Below are 17,346 nucleotides of genomic sequence, written 5' to 3'. Positions count from 1 at the left end.
ATATCAAGTTTCTAATCCCCATTATCTTACTAATTAGTTATGTGGCTTTCAATGGCCCATGGAAACCTTTCTGGTCTCAGTTCCCTCATCTATAATACAAAAGAATTGCTCTAAGTCAGTGGTTCCCAAATTGCGTTTGTTAGGACACTAAGGTTTCATAAAACAACTGTTTCAGAGTCCAAAAGATGCTCTATTTTGGAGTGTGACTTAACATCAGGTCCATCTGGGTTAAATAGCAATGTGGGTTAACAAGAAGTTCTGAATATTCATCAGCTTGACAAAATCATCAGAGATCGCATGTCATTTTGTTCCTTTTCTATGCCCTTCTGACCATGTTGGCTCAGATTCCTTGATGGGCTTACAAGGGCCATAGCAGTTCCAAGCATCTCTCACAGTTATGACAACATTTTAGGGGAAGGAAGATGATTTCATTCTGAGTATCTCTTTTTATCATCAAGAAACATCTTTCTTGGGGCACCTGGGTGGCTCAGTGGGTTCAGCCTCTGCCTTTGGCTCAGGTCATGGTCTCAGGGTCCTGGGATCGAGCCCCGCATTGGGCTCTCTGCTCAGCAGGGAGCCTGCTTCCTCCTCTCTCTCTCTCTGCCTGCCTCTCTGCCTACTTGTGATCTCTCTCCCTTTGTCAAATAAATAAAATCTTTAAAAAATAAAAGAAAGAAACATCTTTCTTGGAGTGCTTGGATGGCTCCGTCAGTTAAGAGTCTGACTCTTGATTTTAGCTTGGGTCACGATCTCAAAAGTCCTGAGATGAAGCTGCATGTTGGGTTCTGCCCTGAGTGTGAAGCCTGCTAAGATTCTCTCTCTATGTCTCCCTCTCAACCCCCCTCTCATGTGCACATACACATGTGCTTTCTTCCTCACTCTCTCTCTTAAAAAAAAAAAAAAAAAAAAAAAAAAAAAAAAAAAAAAAAAAAGGAACATTTTTTTTCCCAGAACCCCTCTGCGAACTTCCACTTATGTCCCCAAAATTTAATGTTTGCAGCATACACTGACCTCTAACAAGGGGAATGGGACCATGACTAGTTCAGACCAACCATGACTTCTCTTTTTGTTTGGAGATGAGTTTCACCTACCCTAAAAGCACAGGACTACATTTTATGGGAACAGAGTCACAGATCCCTTAGTAAGGAGGAAGACAGTGGCAAATGGCCACTGGTGGGTTGGGAGAGCATTATGAATTGCTCTAGGTGGGTAAGTCTGAGCTTTGCTGGGTTGGATAAAACAAGAGATTCCTTTATATGAAGATTTGTCAGAGCCAGGGCTATGCTAATGTGTGTCACCTCTATGGGGAGATGCAATATTCAGCATTTTTCAAACTTATTTGAGCCCAGAAAGCTTTCATTTTCCTGTCTTCCCTCTGCTCTTTGCCAGATTTAAATTGAGCATATTATTCCCAATTCAGCTTTAATGAGAGTACATCTGCTTCAGCTATGTTTTGAAAAATTTTGGTTTATGCTCTAGCAAGGCACCCTTACCTATTGGAATGACTCAAGAAGCTTAAAAAAAAAAAAAAATACAGATCCCAAACTCCATCTTTGGGTCTGCTGAGGCCAATCTCTGGGGACAAACTTGGGAATCCCAGTTTTATGAAGTCCTCTCAGGCGAAGCCTGCGTTCTGCTTTGCGTGATGCTATAACATTGGCACCTTGGTTCAGCTTCTTGTGTAAAAAACACCTGAGCAAGGGAAGCATTTGCAGGAAGCATTCTTGGGGAGGATTGTCTGCAAATACTGACTTAGAGTAGCACGGTACTGCGGCAGCGTTAAGCAGCCATGACGAGCACCATCTCTGAAGTGAAGCTCTTCTTCTCTCTGGACCGTTTTCAGAATACCAATGGCTTGGTGCATGCTTTCTGCTTCAGAGCTGCTGTGAAACTGTATAAATTGCATGTGTGATCTTGATGTCAGGTTAAAACTCTTAAAAATCAGGACCTCTGGCTAACACCTCACTTTCCTCTCTTCTGGAACAATTCAGTCCTAAAGCCGTTGGGTAGAGGATAGCTAAGGAGGGGTCCATGGTGGTGCTGGGGATGAAGCTGTGGGGGCTGAGAGAGGGGCGTCCCCTAGGAAGCCCCTAGGAGGGCTGCCCAGTATGGGTGTCTGAGCCTGAGTGGGTGGGGAGGGTGGCCACGTAGTCCTGTGTGACTAGGGCTTCCATATGGTGCGGTGACCTGGTGTGTGGGGTCAGAACCCAAGCTTGGTGAGAAAAGCATCCCTCTGCTGGGATGGGGGCACAGCATGTGGAGTCAGAACTTGCACAGGAAGAGAGGATGTGCTCCCGGAGAATCGGATGCTAGCAGAGCTGGGAGACCACAGGGATACAGGGCATTGAGCGAATAAGTAAATACGTTAAGGATAATGAAACTGGGTTTCTCAGAAAAGTGCCTGGGTGGCTCAGTCATTAAATGTCTGCCTTCGGCTCAGGTCATGATCTCAAGGTCCTGGGATTGAGTCCCGCATCGGGCTCTCTGCTCCATGGGGAGCTTGCTTCTCCCTCTCCCACTCCCCCTGCTTGTGTTCCCTCTCTCCCTCTCTCTCTGTTAAATAAATAAATACAAAAATTTTTTTTAAAAAGTACATGAATCTCTTAAAAAATACATATAGCAAGGAAGAAAGCTAGAATAAACCCATGGTTGTAGAGTGCTTTGGTGGCTCAGTCAGTTAAGTGTCTGCCTTCAGCTCAGGTCATGATCCCAGGGTCCTGGGATTGAGCCCCGCATCGGGCTCCCTGCTCAGTGGGGAGCCTGCTTCTCCTCTGCCTCTGCTCCCTGCTCCTGATCTCTCCCTTTCTCTCCTTCACACTCACTCTCTCTCTCTCTCAAATAAGTAACTAAAATCTTTAAAATAAAAACCAAAAAACATGGTTTTAAATAGATTTAAATATATACGTACACACATAGACACGTATATCCATATATTCAGTTGACTCTTGAACACCGAGAGCTTGGGGCCAACCTCCCACCCAGTCAAAACTGCTGTATGACTTTTTGACCCCCCCCCCCCCCAAATGTAATTACGAATAGCCTACTATGTCCCGGAAGACTTACTGATAACACAAACCATCAATCAACATATATTATGTATATGCGTGTTCTAGGTGGTAGGTACCGTCCCCTTACAATAATGCTGGGGAAAAGCCAACATTATTAAGAGAATCAAAAGGAAGAGAAAATACACTTACAGTACTGAACATATATTTATTGAAAAAACAATCCACCTGCAGGGAGGCTGGGCCAGGACAGAGGTGGTGGCAGTGATGGCCTGGCCCCTGGATGGTGGTGTTTTGCAGCCTGGTGGGCCGTGGGCCGTGGGCAGTGGCAACAACCTGGGGGTACAGGACAGCTGTCCCCCTCTGCCTGCAGGGGCAACATTGCCCATGGTGATGGGCAGCTGTGACCACATCTGAGCCCGCCAGCCTCCTGATGGTGACGGGGTTAGGTTGCTGCATGGGGAGGGGTTCGTGCCCTACCTGGGAGGCCACCCTAACACCAGCAGGGAACCCAACTCATGGAGGACTTGAAGGGGAGGGATCCAGGGTTTCAGGGGGCTGCTGAGGGCCTCTGTGAGTCATCCGGGATACTCTCAGGGCAGAAGGTGTGACCTTTACACCGGTTGCCTTCAATTTGGAGACTGGGACAGGCCGTTGTGAAGAATACCCTGTGGCGTTTGCTGTCAATTCTTAAAAGCAAAAACTGTGTATAAGTGGACTCAGCAGTTCAAACCCAAGTTGTTCAAGGGTCAAGTATATGCACACTTTGTGATACATCCCCTAGCTCTGACTATTAAGATGACTTGAGGCCAGTGATACCCCAAAAGCAATGCACACACATAGCTCCTGGGTTTTGGCTTCTAAATGTCATTTTCCACTAAAAAGAACCAGGGATCCTTGGAGAAATGGCTCATTACAGGGCTGGGGCAGGAAGAGGAGCCTGGGATATTTTGTACCAGAAAGGAAGAAAGTGCTCAAAGATTAAGGATAAGAAGGGCACAAAAGCCTGTTTCTGCCATTTGATCACCCCATTAGCGAGAGATTAGTAACAGATTATAACCCAATGAGTGAGCTGACACAGTAACAGATTGTAACTCATTGAGTAACAGGAAACTGTGAGTCCATACAGATAGAAATAAAGGAGTAACTTGGAAGTTTGATGAGGAACAGGAGATCTGCATGTTTTTAAAGCATCTCTGCACAAAATACCAGCTTATAAAGGAGGAAAGAGGAACTTCGCAGTGGGGAAGACTGGCAGACAGCCCCTTAATCAAGGGATCAAAGTGAACATCAGTGAAGGGGAAAATAAAACCCAAAGGGGTAGCCAAAACATCAGTTCTGTGACAGTCCCGTCAGAGTTTTGTAACCTGAATCTAACCCTGAAGAAACGATCAGACAAAGGCCAACTGTGGGAGAGTTGACAAAATCACTGGGTTGCAATCTTCAAGGCTATCCCAATGTCCTGAATGTGCAGGAAAGACTGAGGAACAGTTCCAAACTGAAATAGACTAAAATTAAATGTTGTGATTCTCAACCGGGCCTCCTCCTCCCTTCGGGGTAGGATGTTCCCTGATCTCCAAGGCTTTGGAGAATGTTCCTGCTCTGAGTAGTGTCAGGCGTAATGGTTCTTCTGTTTTCTTTCTCTTCTTTTCTTTTCTTCTCTTTTCTCTTTTTTAAACTACGAAGCTTTTGTGTCCATGGTCCAGTCCTCATTTCGTGGCTCTCACCCCAGAAGCAGATCTCTATAGGAAGACACTGTCTTGCATCACACTCAAAGTCTATTTTTCATGTGACAGTAATTATGCACCTTCCCATAGGCTGCTCCACTGTGATGATGCGGTCGCCCCCCAAAATCATATTTTCTATTGCAGGGAGCACTACACAATGGTCTCTGGTATATGAGTGGGCTCTTCTTTCAATTTTGAATTTTGTGCATTTTCCTTCCTCTTTGTTTTTGCTTCTGAGTACAACTGTGTGATGTAGTTCATGTAGCTCTTAGAGTGGAAACCTGAAAGAAAAACATGTCAAAGATGACCATTTCTTTTGAACAATACTGCACCCATTTTTGAGACACTTGGCACGTGGCATTTTTGGGTTCATAGGCTAATGGCTTAAAAAATCAAATCTGAAATTCATGCATATCATAAATGGCCTGAACACATTGTTACAGGCTGATTTTTTTTAATCTTCTTACATAAATATACTAATAAACCTGAAATAAAATATATAGACATTTCTGCTATAAAAAATCTGGGGGGAAAAAACCCCCCTACATTGTATTTAGCAAATTTCATACTAAAATTAGCAGGACTTATGGGAAACATAGGGTTGGGGCAGACTACTCAGAGCCCAGGTAACTCTATACACAGAGGCAGGAGACAGCTCCAGAGGATGTCTTTTAAGTGAGTAAAAACAGGGAAGTTGAGATGCTGGGCTGGAGGGAGCTCAGGGAAGGGGGCCGGAAGTGCAGGTTGGGGCCCAGCCCAGGAGGAAGTACCACCTCCCACAGTCCGTGGCCAGCCCCTGGGGATGGACCTTCCTGGGAAGGGAAGCTTGAGCAAAGGTAGCCCTTTTCAACTTTCTTAAAAGTTGAGATGCAAAGGCTTTTTCTGCCTTTTCAGCAGCTGAGCGAAGGGCTTTTCTTTTCCTTCTAAAAGTTACCGTTCTATACTCACTGTTTTGGTTCCCCTGGCTTAAGAAAACTGGCAGAAGAAACAATCCAACTAACACATCATACTGACAAAATTCTCCTACTCGCCATTTGAGGACAAGAACACTGATGTTCTAGAAACATGTGCAATGCAACAGACCCTCTGCGCCTCGCACACACTTCCCACTTTCCCCTCCCCGCCCCAGTTCTCACGATCTGCCCTCTGTTCCCCTGTTCCAGCTAATACGGTGATTCTTTCCATTTCACACCTTACTAAGTCAAAACAAAAAAAAAGGTGTTGCGATGGGCCAGCTTCCTATAAAAACCTCAGTGAAACCAGTAGAAACTCGCAGCCAAGCTCTTCTGCACAGCTCGCACCTCTCAGTGGGTGGTGTAAGTTCCTTTGCAGTGGAGGAACCAAAATGGCTGAAGGAAAGGTAGAAGGTTCTTGCTTTCCTGTAGTACCAGCTGCGCTCTACTAGATCTTTGTCAAGAATGCACACATACACGCGTGTGTACACGCGTGTGCACACACAGTCTCCTTTAGAACCCCTTCCCTTCACTTTCTTTACATACTTCGCTTGGGAAACTACCATGGAGTGATTTAAAAGACCCAAAACATGTCTGTTTGACTCAGTTAAGCCTTGTGTTCACTTAGTCAACGCAAATGTATCAAACCTTCCATTTGCTTCAGGCCCTGTGTGAGAATCTGGGGACATAACATAGATAAAACCCCACTACTCACCACCTGAGGAGGACTGTGGTAGCTAAAACAATACATCAGAAATGACCAGATGGTATGGGGTGTGGAAAATGCTGGATGGTTAAGATGTATGAAAGATACCCAGAACACAAGAGGGACATATACGCCCAAGATGTGCCTTTGTCTGACAACGAGAACTCAGGGGTAGCTTCCCACAGGGGCATGTCTGAAGCCATAGGAACTTAAGGGTCGCTAGTTCTTATTTTTGGGAGATACACTTATGTTCTACAAGATGATTTAGGCTGATGGACTTTCTAGTGCTAAAATCAGACTTTGATTTTTGCCCTCCTCCTTAAAGGCAACAAATTAATGAACCTCATTTTTCAAATCGGAGGTCATGTTGTTGACTTACCTTGGCACTTTTTCTCTTGGGATGATGTTTCTTCATTATTTGACCTTGATCTGTAACTTTCTAGAGTGTGCTCTGAGATTTCGTTTTCTGCAAGAAAAGAAAATGAGGTTATTAATTTCGGGTGCCCCAGACATCCCTTATATGTACAAATGTATGGTTGAATAGCATGATCCCTCTGTCTACACAGCAGTGGACTCCCCACTCCCCCTCCCATGCCTCATGTCCTCATTCGTTCTGAGAATTGTTTTTGTTTTGTGCTCTGATTCCTACAGGCACTGCGCTAGGCTGTGTAAGAGTTCCAGAAATCAGATGACCACAGATTAGAATCAAATATTGTTCTTTGGGATGGAACCATTCCAGTGACCCTTAAAGAGCTTATGGGGCCAACACATTAATGGGGGATTTTGAAACAATACTGTGGCATTTGCCTATTGTGTAGGTATAGCTGAAAAGCCAGACACTGTTTCTAGGTCTATTTATGATGAAATTTAGTCCAGTTGAATATGTGGGGAGAATGACATCAAACTAGGAGAAGTTGTATTTTGAACAGGACGAGAGCCATTCAAAGGGGTAGTATTTTGCCTTGGGACATACTGAGTTCTCTGCTACTGGAGGTATTGGAGTCATTTGTGGCTAAGGCAACAATGTTGGCAACTAGAATGCAAACCACACGTGTAATTCTAAGTTTTCTAGTGGCCATGCTCCAAGGGCAAAAAGAAGCAGGTGAAATTAATTTAATAATATATTTCATTTACCTAGTAGATCCAATATATTATTATTAGATGCACTGTATTCGTGTGTGTGTGTGTGTGTGTGTGTGTGTGTGTGTGTGTGTTGAGCTTTCGAAGTTGGGTGTGTATTTTATCCTTTCAGCCCCTCTCAAAAGCGACTGGCCACATTTCAAGGGTTCAGGAGTCACATTGTGGCCACTGCACGGACCAGCATAAGTCTGAATAATCACTTAGAATTAGGAGGGGATTTAATCCTGGTCCACACAGAAGGAATGCATTGAGTAGACGATTATTCTGGATAACTTCTAAGGTCCCTTCCAGCTCTGGTATGTGTTGAATCTATGCATTTTAATAGGGTACCTTCCATGCTACGTAAATTATCTATCTATCTATATAGATATATACATATGGTGTCTGATGATAACTTCTTAATCGGAAAGCTTGGGAAACGTTACTCACATAGTATGGTTGACAGAGGCTGAATACATTCTTGCAAAGTTAGAACAGAATCAGCACAGTCTATATTCCCCCTTCGACTGGCCACCCCTAGAATGTGAACTCCTTGTGGGGCGGGGGTGGGGGGGACCTGGTCTCTCCTGTTGACAGACATATCACCCTCGTGCCTGGCACACTAGAGGGGCTCAGTGAATGCTTTCTGAATGAGTGAATGCGTTTTCTACTGGGGATCCTTTGGTGACTAGAAGCTTTTATAACTTAATGTCAATTCCGGGAGCGACTCTGAAATCTCTGGGTTACACACTCTTTGGTTAGAGCCCCTGGAGATTCACATCCTGTATTTACTGCAAAACCAGCCAGTGCTTATCTGAACGACAGCACGTATCAAACAGGCTGTGCGGCATCCGACAGAAAAGCTTTAGTTGCCAGAATGTCCTCTGTGCTTGCCCCATGTCGCAGCGCCCCGAGTGCCTCGCCGGGTCCTCTGCCTCTCACCTCTCTTCCACACCACGTGCGCTTTCCGGAGCTTCATTATGAAGAGCTGCACAATGATGAAGAGTATGAAGATGAGGAAGGACACAAGGGTGAGCAGCAGGATGCCGTTTTTCCTCCGCATCACCCCCACGTACTGAAGACTGGCTTCTATACGGGAAACAAAAGGAATTTAGACAGTTCAAGGTTGGTTGGTTTTTGTCACTGCAGGATTTGCACGATTCTTTCAAAGTGTAGCGTCAGCTGATAGGCAACTCGGGTAAAAAGACAGAGCTTTACCCTGAAGGGAAAGAGATTCGTATTATTTATTCTCCGAAAACAGGGCAACAGGTGCACAAACAAAGCAATTCTGTGAGATGATTTGAAAAATGCTCTTAAGTTATATAGATTTCAAAGCTGTGATGTTTCGTTTCTGGAGAAAATACGCAAGAATATTGACTTAGATTATAATCAGGGGACTTAAATGAGCTATAAGGAATGATTTCTTAGCAAGGTGTGGTTAAGCACAGGAGAGGTTGTTAAGGAGTGTGGAAAACTATGCAAATAAAACAAAATCCGTGAATGTTGGCTAGGTTAAATGTCGTCCTACATGAAGGGCTTTGGACATAAATTAGGTGAGGTCTTTAAGATCTTTCTAAACCTCACTTTCTGATTCTATGGGCTCTAGTTTTTCCCAGATGTCCTGACCCCCTCTCAGCCAACAAGTAGTTAAGGAGGACTAGCTAGTGTCGAACATCGTGTTTGGGCCTCCAAAAGGCATGGTTCCTGTGCTTTTGGGGTAGTTCTCTCTCTATGGAAACAAATACATGAATCAACAGATGTCAGAAATCTGCCAAATTCTAGATCCCTAGATCAAATTCTAGATCAATGGCATCATGGGCTCAGGGATTCAGAGGCTGGAGTGGTCCCTGAGTTAGTCAGGAAAGTTCTCAGTGAAGATCTTGGCCTTGAAAGAAGGGTAAGGAGAAGCAAGATGAACCCCTTTCTTTCTTCAGGGGCAGTTCAGGTCATCGAGGGCAGGACAGTCAAAAAGGGATGATATTGTCAGAGAAAAATGTGTGTTCTTGTTGGGGCCTAAGAGACAAGACTGCAGAAACAGAGGATGGAGGCCGTTTGGTGGAGGCATTGAGGCTCCTGCTCTGTGTGGTAGATCGGGGAGCCACAGATGTTTTCTGAACAGAAGTGTGAAGAATGCAATGGGGTGTTTTGAACATAGTCCTAAAAATGGACCACAAGAGGAGAAACTGAAGTCCTAGAACTTTGTACAGGAGCTGATGAGGGTCTGGACCAACAGTGGCAGTGATGGTCCACAAGATTCTGGAAGAAGAGACTCAAAAGTCCTTGGAGATGGACTGATTTTCTATGTGTTTGTGTGTACACACATCCATAGGAATGGAGGATGACCTCAAGGTTTGGGGACTCTGTGATCATCTGGATGAGGTGATTTTGTGGGAAAAGGTGCTGTTTGGTTTTTGGTGATGTTAAATTCGAGGAGATGGCAGAAAATCCAGCAACAGGGTTGTAGAAGGTGAAATGAAACAGGGATTACTTCTCAGGAGAATGTTCTGGAAGTATAAATATGGAGCTTTCCTGCCTGGTGGCAACAGGAACAACCTTGGGAATGGGTAAACTCATTGAGAATTAAGGGAAGGGGCACCTGGGTGGCTCAGTGGGTTAAGCCTCTGCCTTTGGCTCAGGTCATGATCTCAGGGTCCTGGGATCAAGCCCCGCATCGGGCTCTCTGCTCAGCAGCAAGTCTGCTTCCCCCCTCTCTGCCTGCCTCTCTGCTTACTTGTGGTCCCTCTCTCTCTCTCTGTCAAGTAAATAAATAGAATCTTAAAAAAAAAAAAAAAAGAATTAAGGGAAAAAATCAAGGATAGAGAAGTCAAGTCAGAAGTGTATCTATCCACATAAAAGAAGCCAGAGGAGGAAGGGAAGTTCTCTGACGGATATGTAGAAGGAGTGGTTAGCAAAAAGTCACAGACCCAGGCAGAGTACGTCAAGGAAGCCAGGGCGGCAACTACGTTAAGGAACAAGGGATTGATTTACCAATAGAAAGGTCAAGAAAATGGGGACTGAAAAAGGCCATTGGATTTACTGATGAAGAGGTTAAAATGTCAAGTGTTTATTCTAAATGCTGTGGGGGATGCTTACCAGTGGCCAAGGCACGGTCTTCAGCGGGTTGTTCTTTCTCTTCCTTGTCACTCTCTGTTATACTGGAATCTTCCATTACTGCAACTAAGTCGGAAGAAATTAAGACATGAAATATACATGTAACGGTATATGAATAGTGTGTATATTTACACAGCCATCCCGAAGCAGCTTTGGAAACCAAATTAAGTTGTTCTTCTTAAAAAACCAAAACCAAACAAAAACAACAAGAAGACCATTTTTGAACTACTGACGTCTTCCAGAAATAGTTGCAAACGGCTCATTTCGCCTCAATGTTAGTTAACTGCACGCCAGCTCTAGGCTCAACCCCAAACACAGCACTCTGTGGGTTCCTCACCACAGCTCTGAACAGAGACTTAGAGAAGCTAAGTACATTGTCTGACATCACGGAGCTAGTGAGTGATGGAGCCAACACTGAAATTCAGAACGCAAAATGTAAACCACTGTTTTACACCTGCTTCCTGAATCAGGCCTCTTAGTGAGAAGGGCTTCAGAATAGCACAAGAGCAACACCGGGATGCTGAAGATTGGGACCCCAAGCCTTGTGGCAAGAAAACATAACAGCCTGGGAAACAATGATTTCTATATTGAAAAATAGGCTCTCTTGTCCTTCAAACCTCTGCTTGCCCCCCCCCCCGCCCCGTTTAGAACGGGCATGTACTGTGATGCTTTTGCTAGGCAAGAGAAGCCATAAAAACCAAAGACCGAGTTTTCTGGTTTTGTTGCTCATCCTGCCCGTTCCTGCCCGCCACCCCCCTGCCTTTTAGCCCATTGCACAGCGCCACTGTGTGGATCCCGCGGGGAATGAAACCACCCGTTTGGCTGGAAATGGGTGTGATTAACAGTAATAAAATCGTAGAAATTGAAAGCTGAAAGGAAATTTAGAAACCATATTAAATCATATGTTCTATATCAGAAAGCAGAGCAGAAAATTGGGTTGTTTAGCGGCACTGTCAGCCAATTTGAAGACAAGTAGATTCTAAACACGTTTACAAATATTGAATTATTAAAGCAAGTGAGATGGTGGCTCCACTTCAGATTATTTTCAATCTCCATTGCCCTTCAAAACACAGGCTGGTACATATTGTTTGTGTCAGTGTTTAAAAGCCCCGAACATTTACTTTTAAATATTATTCCAGGTAAAAAATGTTTAAAAATGCAATCTAATACTCAGAACTATGGACTTGATAATGATAGGAGAGCACTTATTCCACTCAAGAAAATTCCTACAGACGGACTGTTTGAAACAAAAAGAGGACATATAGGAGTTTATGCCCTTTTTGGACGAGGCTCTCTTGCTCAAAACCCTATAACAAATGAAGGTATTCATACGTGTGTTTATTCATTTATACGGCATTTTCTGAGTACCTGCTAGTGCCAGATACTACGCCAAGTAAGATACAAAGATAAATATATGACCATTGCCCAGAGCTAACCATCCAGTGGGTTCACTGTCTAAAAAACTAGGATTATAATCCAGGCTTCATAAATTCTGCCTTGAGAGCTCAATCCTGTCATCCAAAACCTGTCTGAGTTCTTGACAACTGAGCAACTGGGGTGCTTTCAAAGGCGAGCTTGTTATTCTGTGGCCCTAACTCCCACATCTCCACATCCTGCTTCTTTGCCCTTTGCTGAAACCAAGTCTTTATTTTGTGTTTGCTGTGCTCTGGATGAGAAAACAAAGAAACGAGTCTCTCCATAAATGAATTCAACCTTGCCCTTTACCGTAGAGGAAATTCAAATATCACAGTTTTGTCTGTGTGTGTGTGTGTGTGTGTGTGTGTGTGTGTGTGTGTGTAGCAAGCGAATCAGCACTGAACTTACAAGGCATTAGTTACCCCAAAGCCCATCCCACGAAGGGAACTCTGCTGGTGCTCTCTGCCTCTCCAGGAAACCACTAAGCTAGAGCCAGTGCAGGGTATCCTGCATTGCCTTATTAAAAGTTAAAATCAGGGCACCTGGGTAGCTCAGTGGGTTAACTTGCCTTTGGCTCAGGTCATGATCTCAGGGTCCTAGGATCGAGACCTGCCTCAGGCTCTCTGCTCAGCAGGGAGCTTGCTTCCTCCCCAACGCGCCACCCACCCCCCCCCCCGCCTGCTTCTGTGCCTATTTGTGATCTATCTCTCTCTCTGTCAAAAAAAAAAAAAAAAAAAAATCTGAAAAAGTTAAAATCAGGGTCGCCTGGCTGGCTCAGTCAGTTAAGCATCCACCTCTCAATTTTGGCTCAGGTCACCATCTCGGGGACCTGGGATGGAGCTCTGCGTCAAGCTCCACGGTGGGCATGGAGCCTGCTTGAGACCCAACTACCTCTCCTCCTGCCCTTCCCCCTCCACCTCTTTCTCTCCCTCTCTTACGAAAAAAAAAAAAAAAAGTTAAAATTTAATTAAATTTTAAAATTTAAATTTTAAAATTTAAAAAAATTTTAGAAATGAGAATTGAAAAAATGGCTCTTTCCAAGGAGGCTTTTTTTTTTTTTTTTTTTTTTTTATCTTAACAGGTTGACACTTACCAGTACTAGTGGGCTGCTGAGGGTCCTGTGAGGACGGGGATCTTTTCTCCGGGGCATCTGAAGCCGGCTCGTGATCAGTAACTAGGAAAGGGGAAAAACAGAAATCTGCAACTACAGAGAGCAGTCTCACCCACATGGTGCTTGGGACAATAGGTTGGGGAATGGACACGGCTGCTACGTGCCTGGGAGGTTCTGCGGAGACCTCAGCACTACGTGCCCTGCAGCTCTTGCTCTGGTGTTTGATTCCATCCTGCTGCTAGCCCATCTGCTAGCCTGCCTGGCTGAGAAGTACGGCATGGGGGGCCCACAGCGCTGTGTTTCACAGGAGTATGCTAGTGGTTTGCTGTCTCTGTCTCCATCTACCTGTTAGTCCTTCTGTCTGTCTGCCCAGTCCTCTAGCTCCCTCCTTATTTATTTGTTAGGTGGTCTTGGAGTCAGTCACAGACTGGGTTGAATTGTGATGTTGTTAACTTGCTTGCTGCCAAATAAATTTTTTTTTAATTTAAGATTTTATTTATTTATTTGACAGAGATCACAAGTAGGCAGAGAGACAGGTGTGTGTGGGGGGGGAAGCAGGCTCCTGCTGAGCAGAGAGCCTGATGCAGGGCTTGATCCCAGGACCCTGAGATCATGACCTGAGCTGAAGGCAGAAGCTTAACCCACTGAGCCACCCAGGCGCCCTGATTTTAACTTTTAATAAGGCAATTTGAGCAAGATGCCCAACCTCTTGAATGCTCAGTTTTTCCTTACCTGTAAAATGGAACTACTAACAGCATTTGCCTTTCTAGTGTTTCTTTTTTTTTCTTTTGGGTTTTTTTTTTGCAAGAAATTTTAATGAGTTCGTTCATTCAACATGCTTAGCACAGGGCTTTGCTATTTATTAAGCACAGTGGTTACAAATGTAATATTGTATAATGCAGAACAATAGTTGGCGCGCTTGGACCACTCGGTTGAGTGTCCAATTCTTCGTTTAGGCTCAGGGCATGATCTCAGGGTTGTGAGATCGAGCCCCATGTTGTGAGTCCAACCCCCATGTTGGACTCCATGCTGAGCATGGAGCCTGCTTAGGATTCTCTCTGTCTGTCCGCCCCTTCCCCCTTCTCTCTCTATAAAAAACAAAAGAAAACAATCAAAATAGTGTTTGCGGATATTTCCACTCATTCAGCTTAGTGTAGATTTGACCAATGAACAGGCCTGCAACCAGGGAGTATATAGAAAAGGTGCCTGAAATTTTATAAATATTGATACGGATATGTGACAGGTCATGTCTTTATGCAATCTGTGAGTGCTTCTCAGCTTTCTAATTTTTATTTTTAAAGAGATTTTACTTATTTGAGAGAGAGAAATAGAGCACAAGCAGGCTGAGGTGCAGAGGGAGAAGAAGAGGAGGTGGGGCTCGATCCCAGGACCCTGAGATCATGACCTGAGCTGAAGGCAGATGCTTAACCCACTGAGCCACCCAGGTGCCCCAAACTTAATCGTTTTCTATTAAACCCAATACTAAAGAGATTTAAGAATGCAAAACAGTGCAATTTTTCTAACATGTTGGTGTTGCAAAAATAAGTTATTTTTCCACAAAAAGATGCCATTTCTGTTTATACATAGTGGATTATTTTATAAATATTTAAACTATTTTGTCAATTTTAATTTCTAGTATGTAAATATTGACAGATACAATTCACATAACTAAAAATTCCTTGGGGTCCTCAGCTATTTGCAGGAGTGCAGAGGGATCCCCACATCTCTGAGTTTGAGAACTGTTGCTCAAGTTTGTTTGTCTGTTTGTTTTTTAATACCACCTCCAGTTAATAATAGGAGATCAAGATTCCTCATTTGGAATACTAAACAATGAAGTAAATCATTTGGAAGAGGGTCTGATCCATTCCTGCTCTGTTCTCTAAGCATCACACTTCCACAAGCATCGAAGTGTAGATTTTTCAACGGCAGACACTGCTCACGTCCCTGGATACGATGCTTGCCCAATCTTCATTTTCCCAGGTCCTACCACACAGAGTATGGGAATGAAATGGGCGAGAATCCTTACTTGGAAATGTGTTTTAAAGCACCCTCAGCTAACCAAACTTTTTAAGCTCATTGGATGAACAAAATGTGTGTAGTATCTGTATGTCAACATAGTTGCTTGCTGAAGGGTGAAAAGCCATAAACACATGGAACTGGCCAAGAGATGGTGTTGGAGCTGCTCTCTGAAGACTCAGTGGAGATCAGGCTGTGGGTGCTAAATAATCCACAGTTAGATCAGAAACAAAAGTCAAGTCTTATCCTGTTATTATTATCCTATTATTATTATTATTATTATTATCCTATTATTTTCCTGTTTTTTTTTTAAGAAAAAAATGTTTTATTTTTAAAGATTTTATTTATTTATCAGAGAGAGAGAGTGAGCACAGGCAGACAGAGGCAGAGGGAGAAGCAGGCTCCCTGCCGAGCAAGGAGCCCGATGCGGGACTCGATCCTAGGACGCTGGGATCATGACCTGAGCCAAAGGCAGCTGCTTAACCAACTGAGCCACCCAGGCGTCCCTATTATTTTCCTGTTATTATTATTATTATTATCCTATTATTATGAGAAGCATTTTATGACTATGATTTTGAGTCCTTTGGAAGTATGGCCATAATGGAGAAGAAACTGATTTCCCCTCTGGAGTAATTTTTGTAGATGGCCTGAATTGTAGCTGAAAAGTAAAAATACATACTTTTTCAATATCACTGATTCTTTTGTTGAAGAATCTGAATGTTGGGGCTCCCGGGTGGCTCAGTCGGTTGAGCATCCAACTCTTGGTTTCAGCTTGGGTTATGGTTTCAGGGTCATGAGATCAAGCCCTGCACTGGAATGCTCAGTGGGGAATCTGTTTGAGATTCTCTCTCTCTCTCAAATAAATAAATAAATAAATCTTAAAAATAAAAGACTCTGAGGATCTTTCAGAAGCACCCCTCCCGCCATGAGCTATGCTCCACTGATAGCAGAGGCTGGACTGGAGGGGGACGAGTCATGAAGGGGCAGGACTGTGCGTCAGATTACGTCAGCAAGCCCAGTCTGTGGGGCCCCAGTCTTCTGGAGGCAGCTTCCTCAAGACTTGCTACTTTTGGTTTGATGAGAAAGTGACTGGTGGAAAGCACTTGGTAGTGAGGGGGGAGCCGTTAGCCACAGCAGCAACCCCCACAGGGCTGCAGGGTGCTTTTCCCATGACGGCATGCTTCTTAACCAGTGCCTTGCCTTTCTCAACAAACATATCCTCACCCAGCCACTCCCTCCTTTGCTAGTGTGAGTGAATCCTTGCACTTGAGGAATTCTTTGTACTTTGAGAAGTACCTTATAAAATAACGAAGGTCAGAGTCTTATTCATTACAGATGTATGATTCATGGTACTTCTTATTAGATACTTCTTGGCTCAGGAAGTTCGCTAGCGGCGCCTGGGTGACTCAGCTCGCTAAGCGTCCGACTCTTGATTTCAACTGCAGTCATAATCTGAGGGTCATGGGATCGAGTCCTGCCTCAAGCTCTGAGCTGGGCTTAAAGCCTGCTTGAGAGTCTCTCTACCTTTCCACTGCTCCCTCACGCGCTCTCCCCACCCCTCCTCTCCCTCAAAAAAAGGTTTTCTGGAGCTTTAAAATTATTTTTTGTTTTTGATGAAGGAATCAGAGAACACATTCTGAAATGCCTCTTTACATTAACTATTTGATGTTTTATTAATATTTATTCTGCCCAGAATATTAACACAGTTAAACTAAAACCTGCAGAAAAGTTATAACAAAATAAATCTAAAGAGGAATCATGGCTTAATTTGACTGTGTGAGTGTTTTACATTAACATAAAATAATATGGGCAAGTTTAGATTTATTTCAGTGGCTGTTATCTCCTTTTGGGTTGACTACAAAGATAAAGTATGTCTCACATGACCTCCCTGAAAACGTGAGTGCAATAAAACTATGTAGGGCCAAGTCAGGCCGGCTGTCATTATCAAAATGCAAGCATGACATCATTTGCATATGGCGCCCTGAGAGACTTTCCGCACAACTGGGGTCCCGGATGTTGGAACAGGTGCTCTAGGATGCTCAGCTGGAGAAATTTCCATCATTAAAGGGATTTGCTGTTAAGGAGAGCTTTGTGGACAGTGATCTCACTCTGAAGGACTCTTCCCATTCCATTTAATTTCATTTAATAGTGTAATATTAAGGTAAATTAAATGATTAAAGAC

General features: G+C 43.9%; 1 protein-coding gene across 1 annotated transcript in view; it reads right to left on the bottom strand.

Annotated features, from left to right (window-relative positions):
* Positions 1–3,188: 3,188 nt before the first annotated feature.
* The window catches only part of CRTAM (cytotoxic and regulatory T cell molecule), a 28,109-nt gene continuing 13,951 nt past the window's right edge, over positions 3,189–17,346 (bottom strand). The window contains exons 6-10 of the mRNA XM_059183476.1: positions 13,131–13,211; positions 10,604–10,687; positions 8,453–8,599; positions 6,771–6,857; positions 3,189–5,013 (exon numbers count right to left, since the gene is read on the bottom strand). Coding sequence (XP_059039459.1) covers positions 4,883–5,013; positions 6,771–6,857; positions 8,453–8,599; positions 10,604–10,687; positions 13,131–13,211 — 530 coding nt within the window. The 3' untranslated portion in view covers positions 3,189–4,882. The remainder of the gene's footprint in view (positions 5,014–6,770; positions 6,858–8,452; positions 8,600–10,603; positions 10,688–13,130; positions 13,212–17,346) is intronic.

This window comes from Mustela lutreola, chromosome 1 (assembly GCF_030435805.1).
Source record: "Mustela lutreola isolate mMusLut2 chromosome 1, mMusLut2.pri, whole genome shotgun sequence".
Lineage (NCBI taxonomy): Eukaryota > Metazoa > Chordata > Mammalia > Carnivora > Mustelidae > Mustela > Mustela lutreola.
Note: the sequence above shows the minus strand (reverse complement) of the source record. Positions and strands in the feature narration are given on the sequence as shown.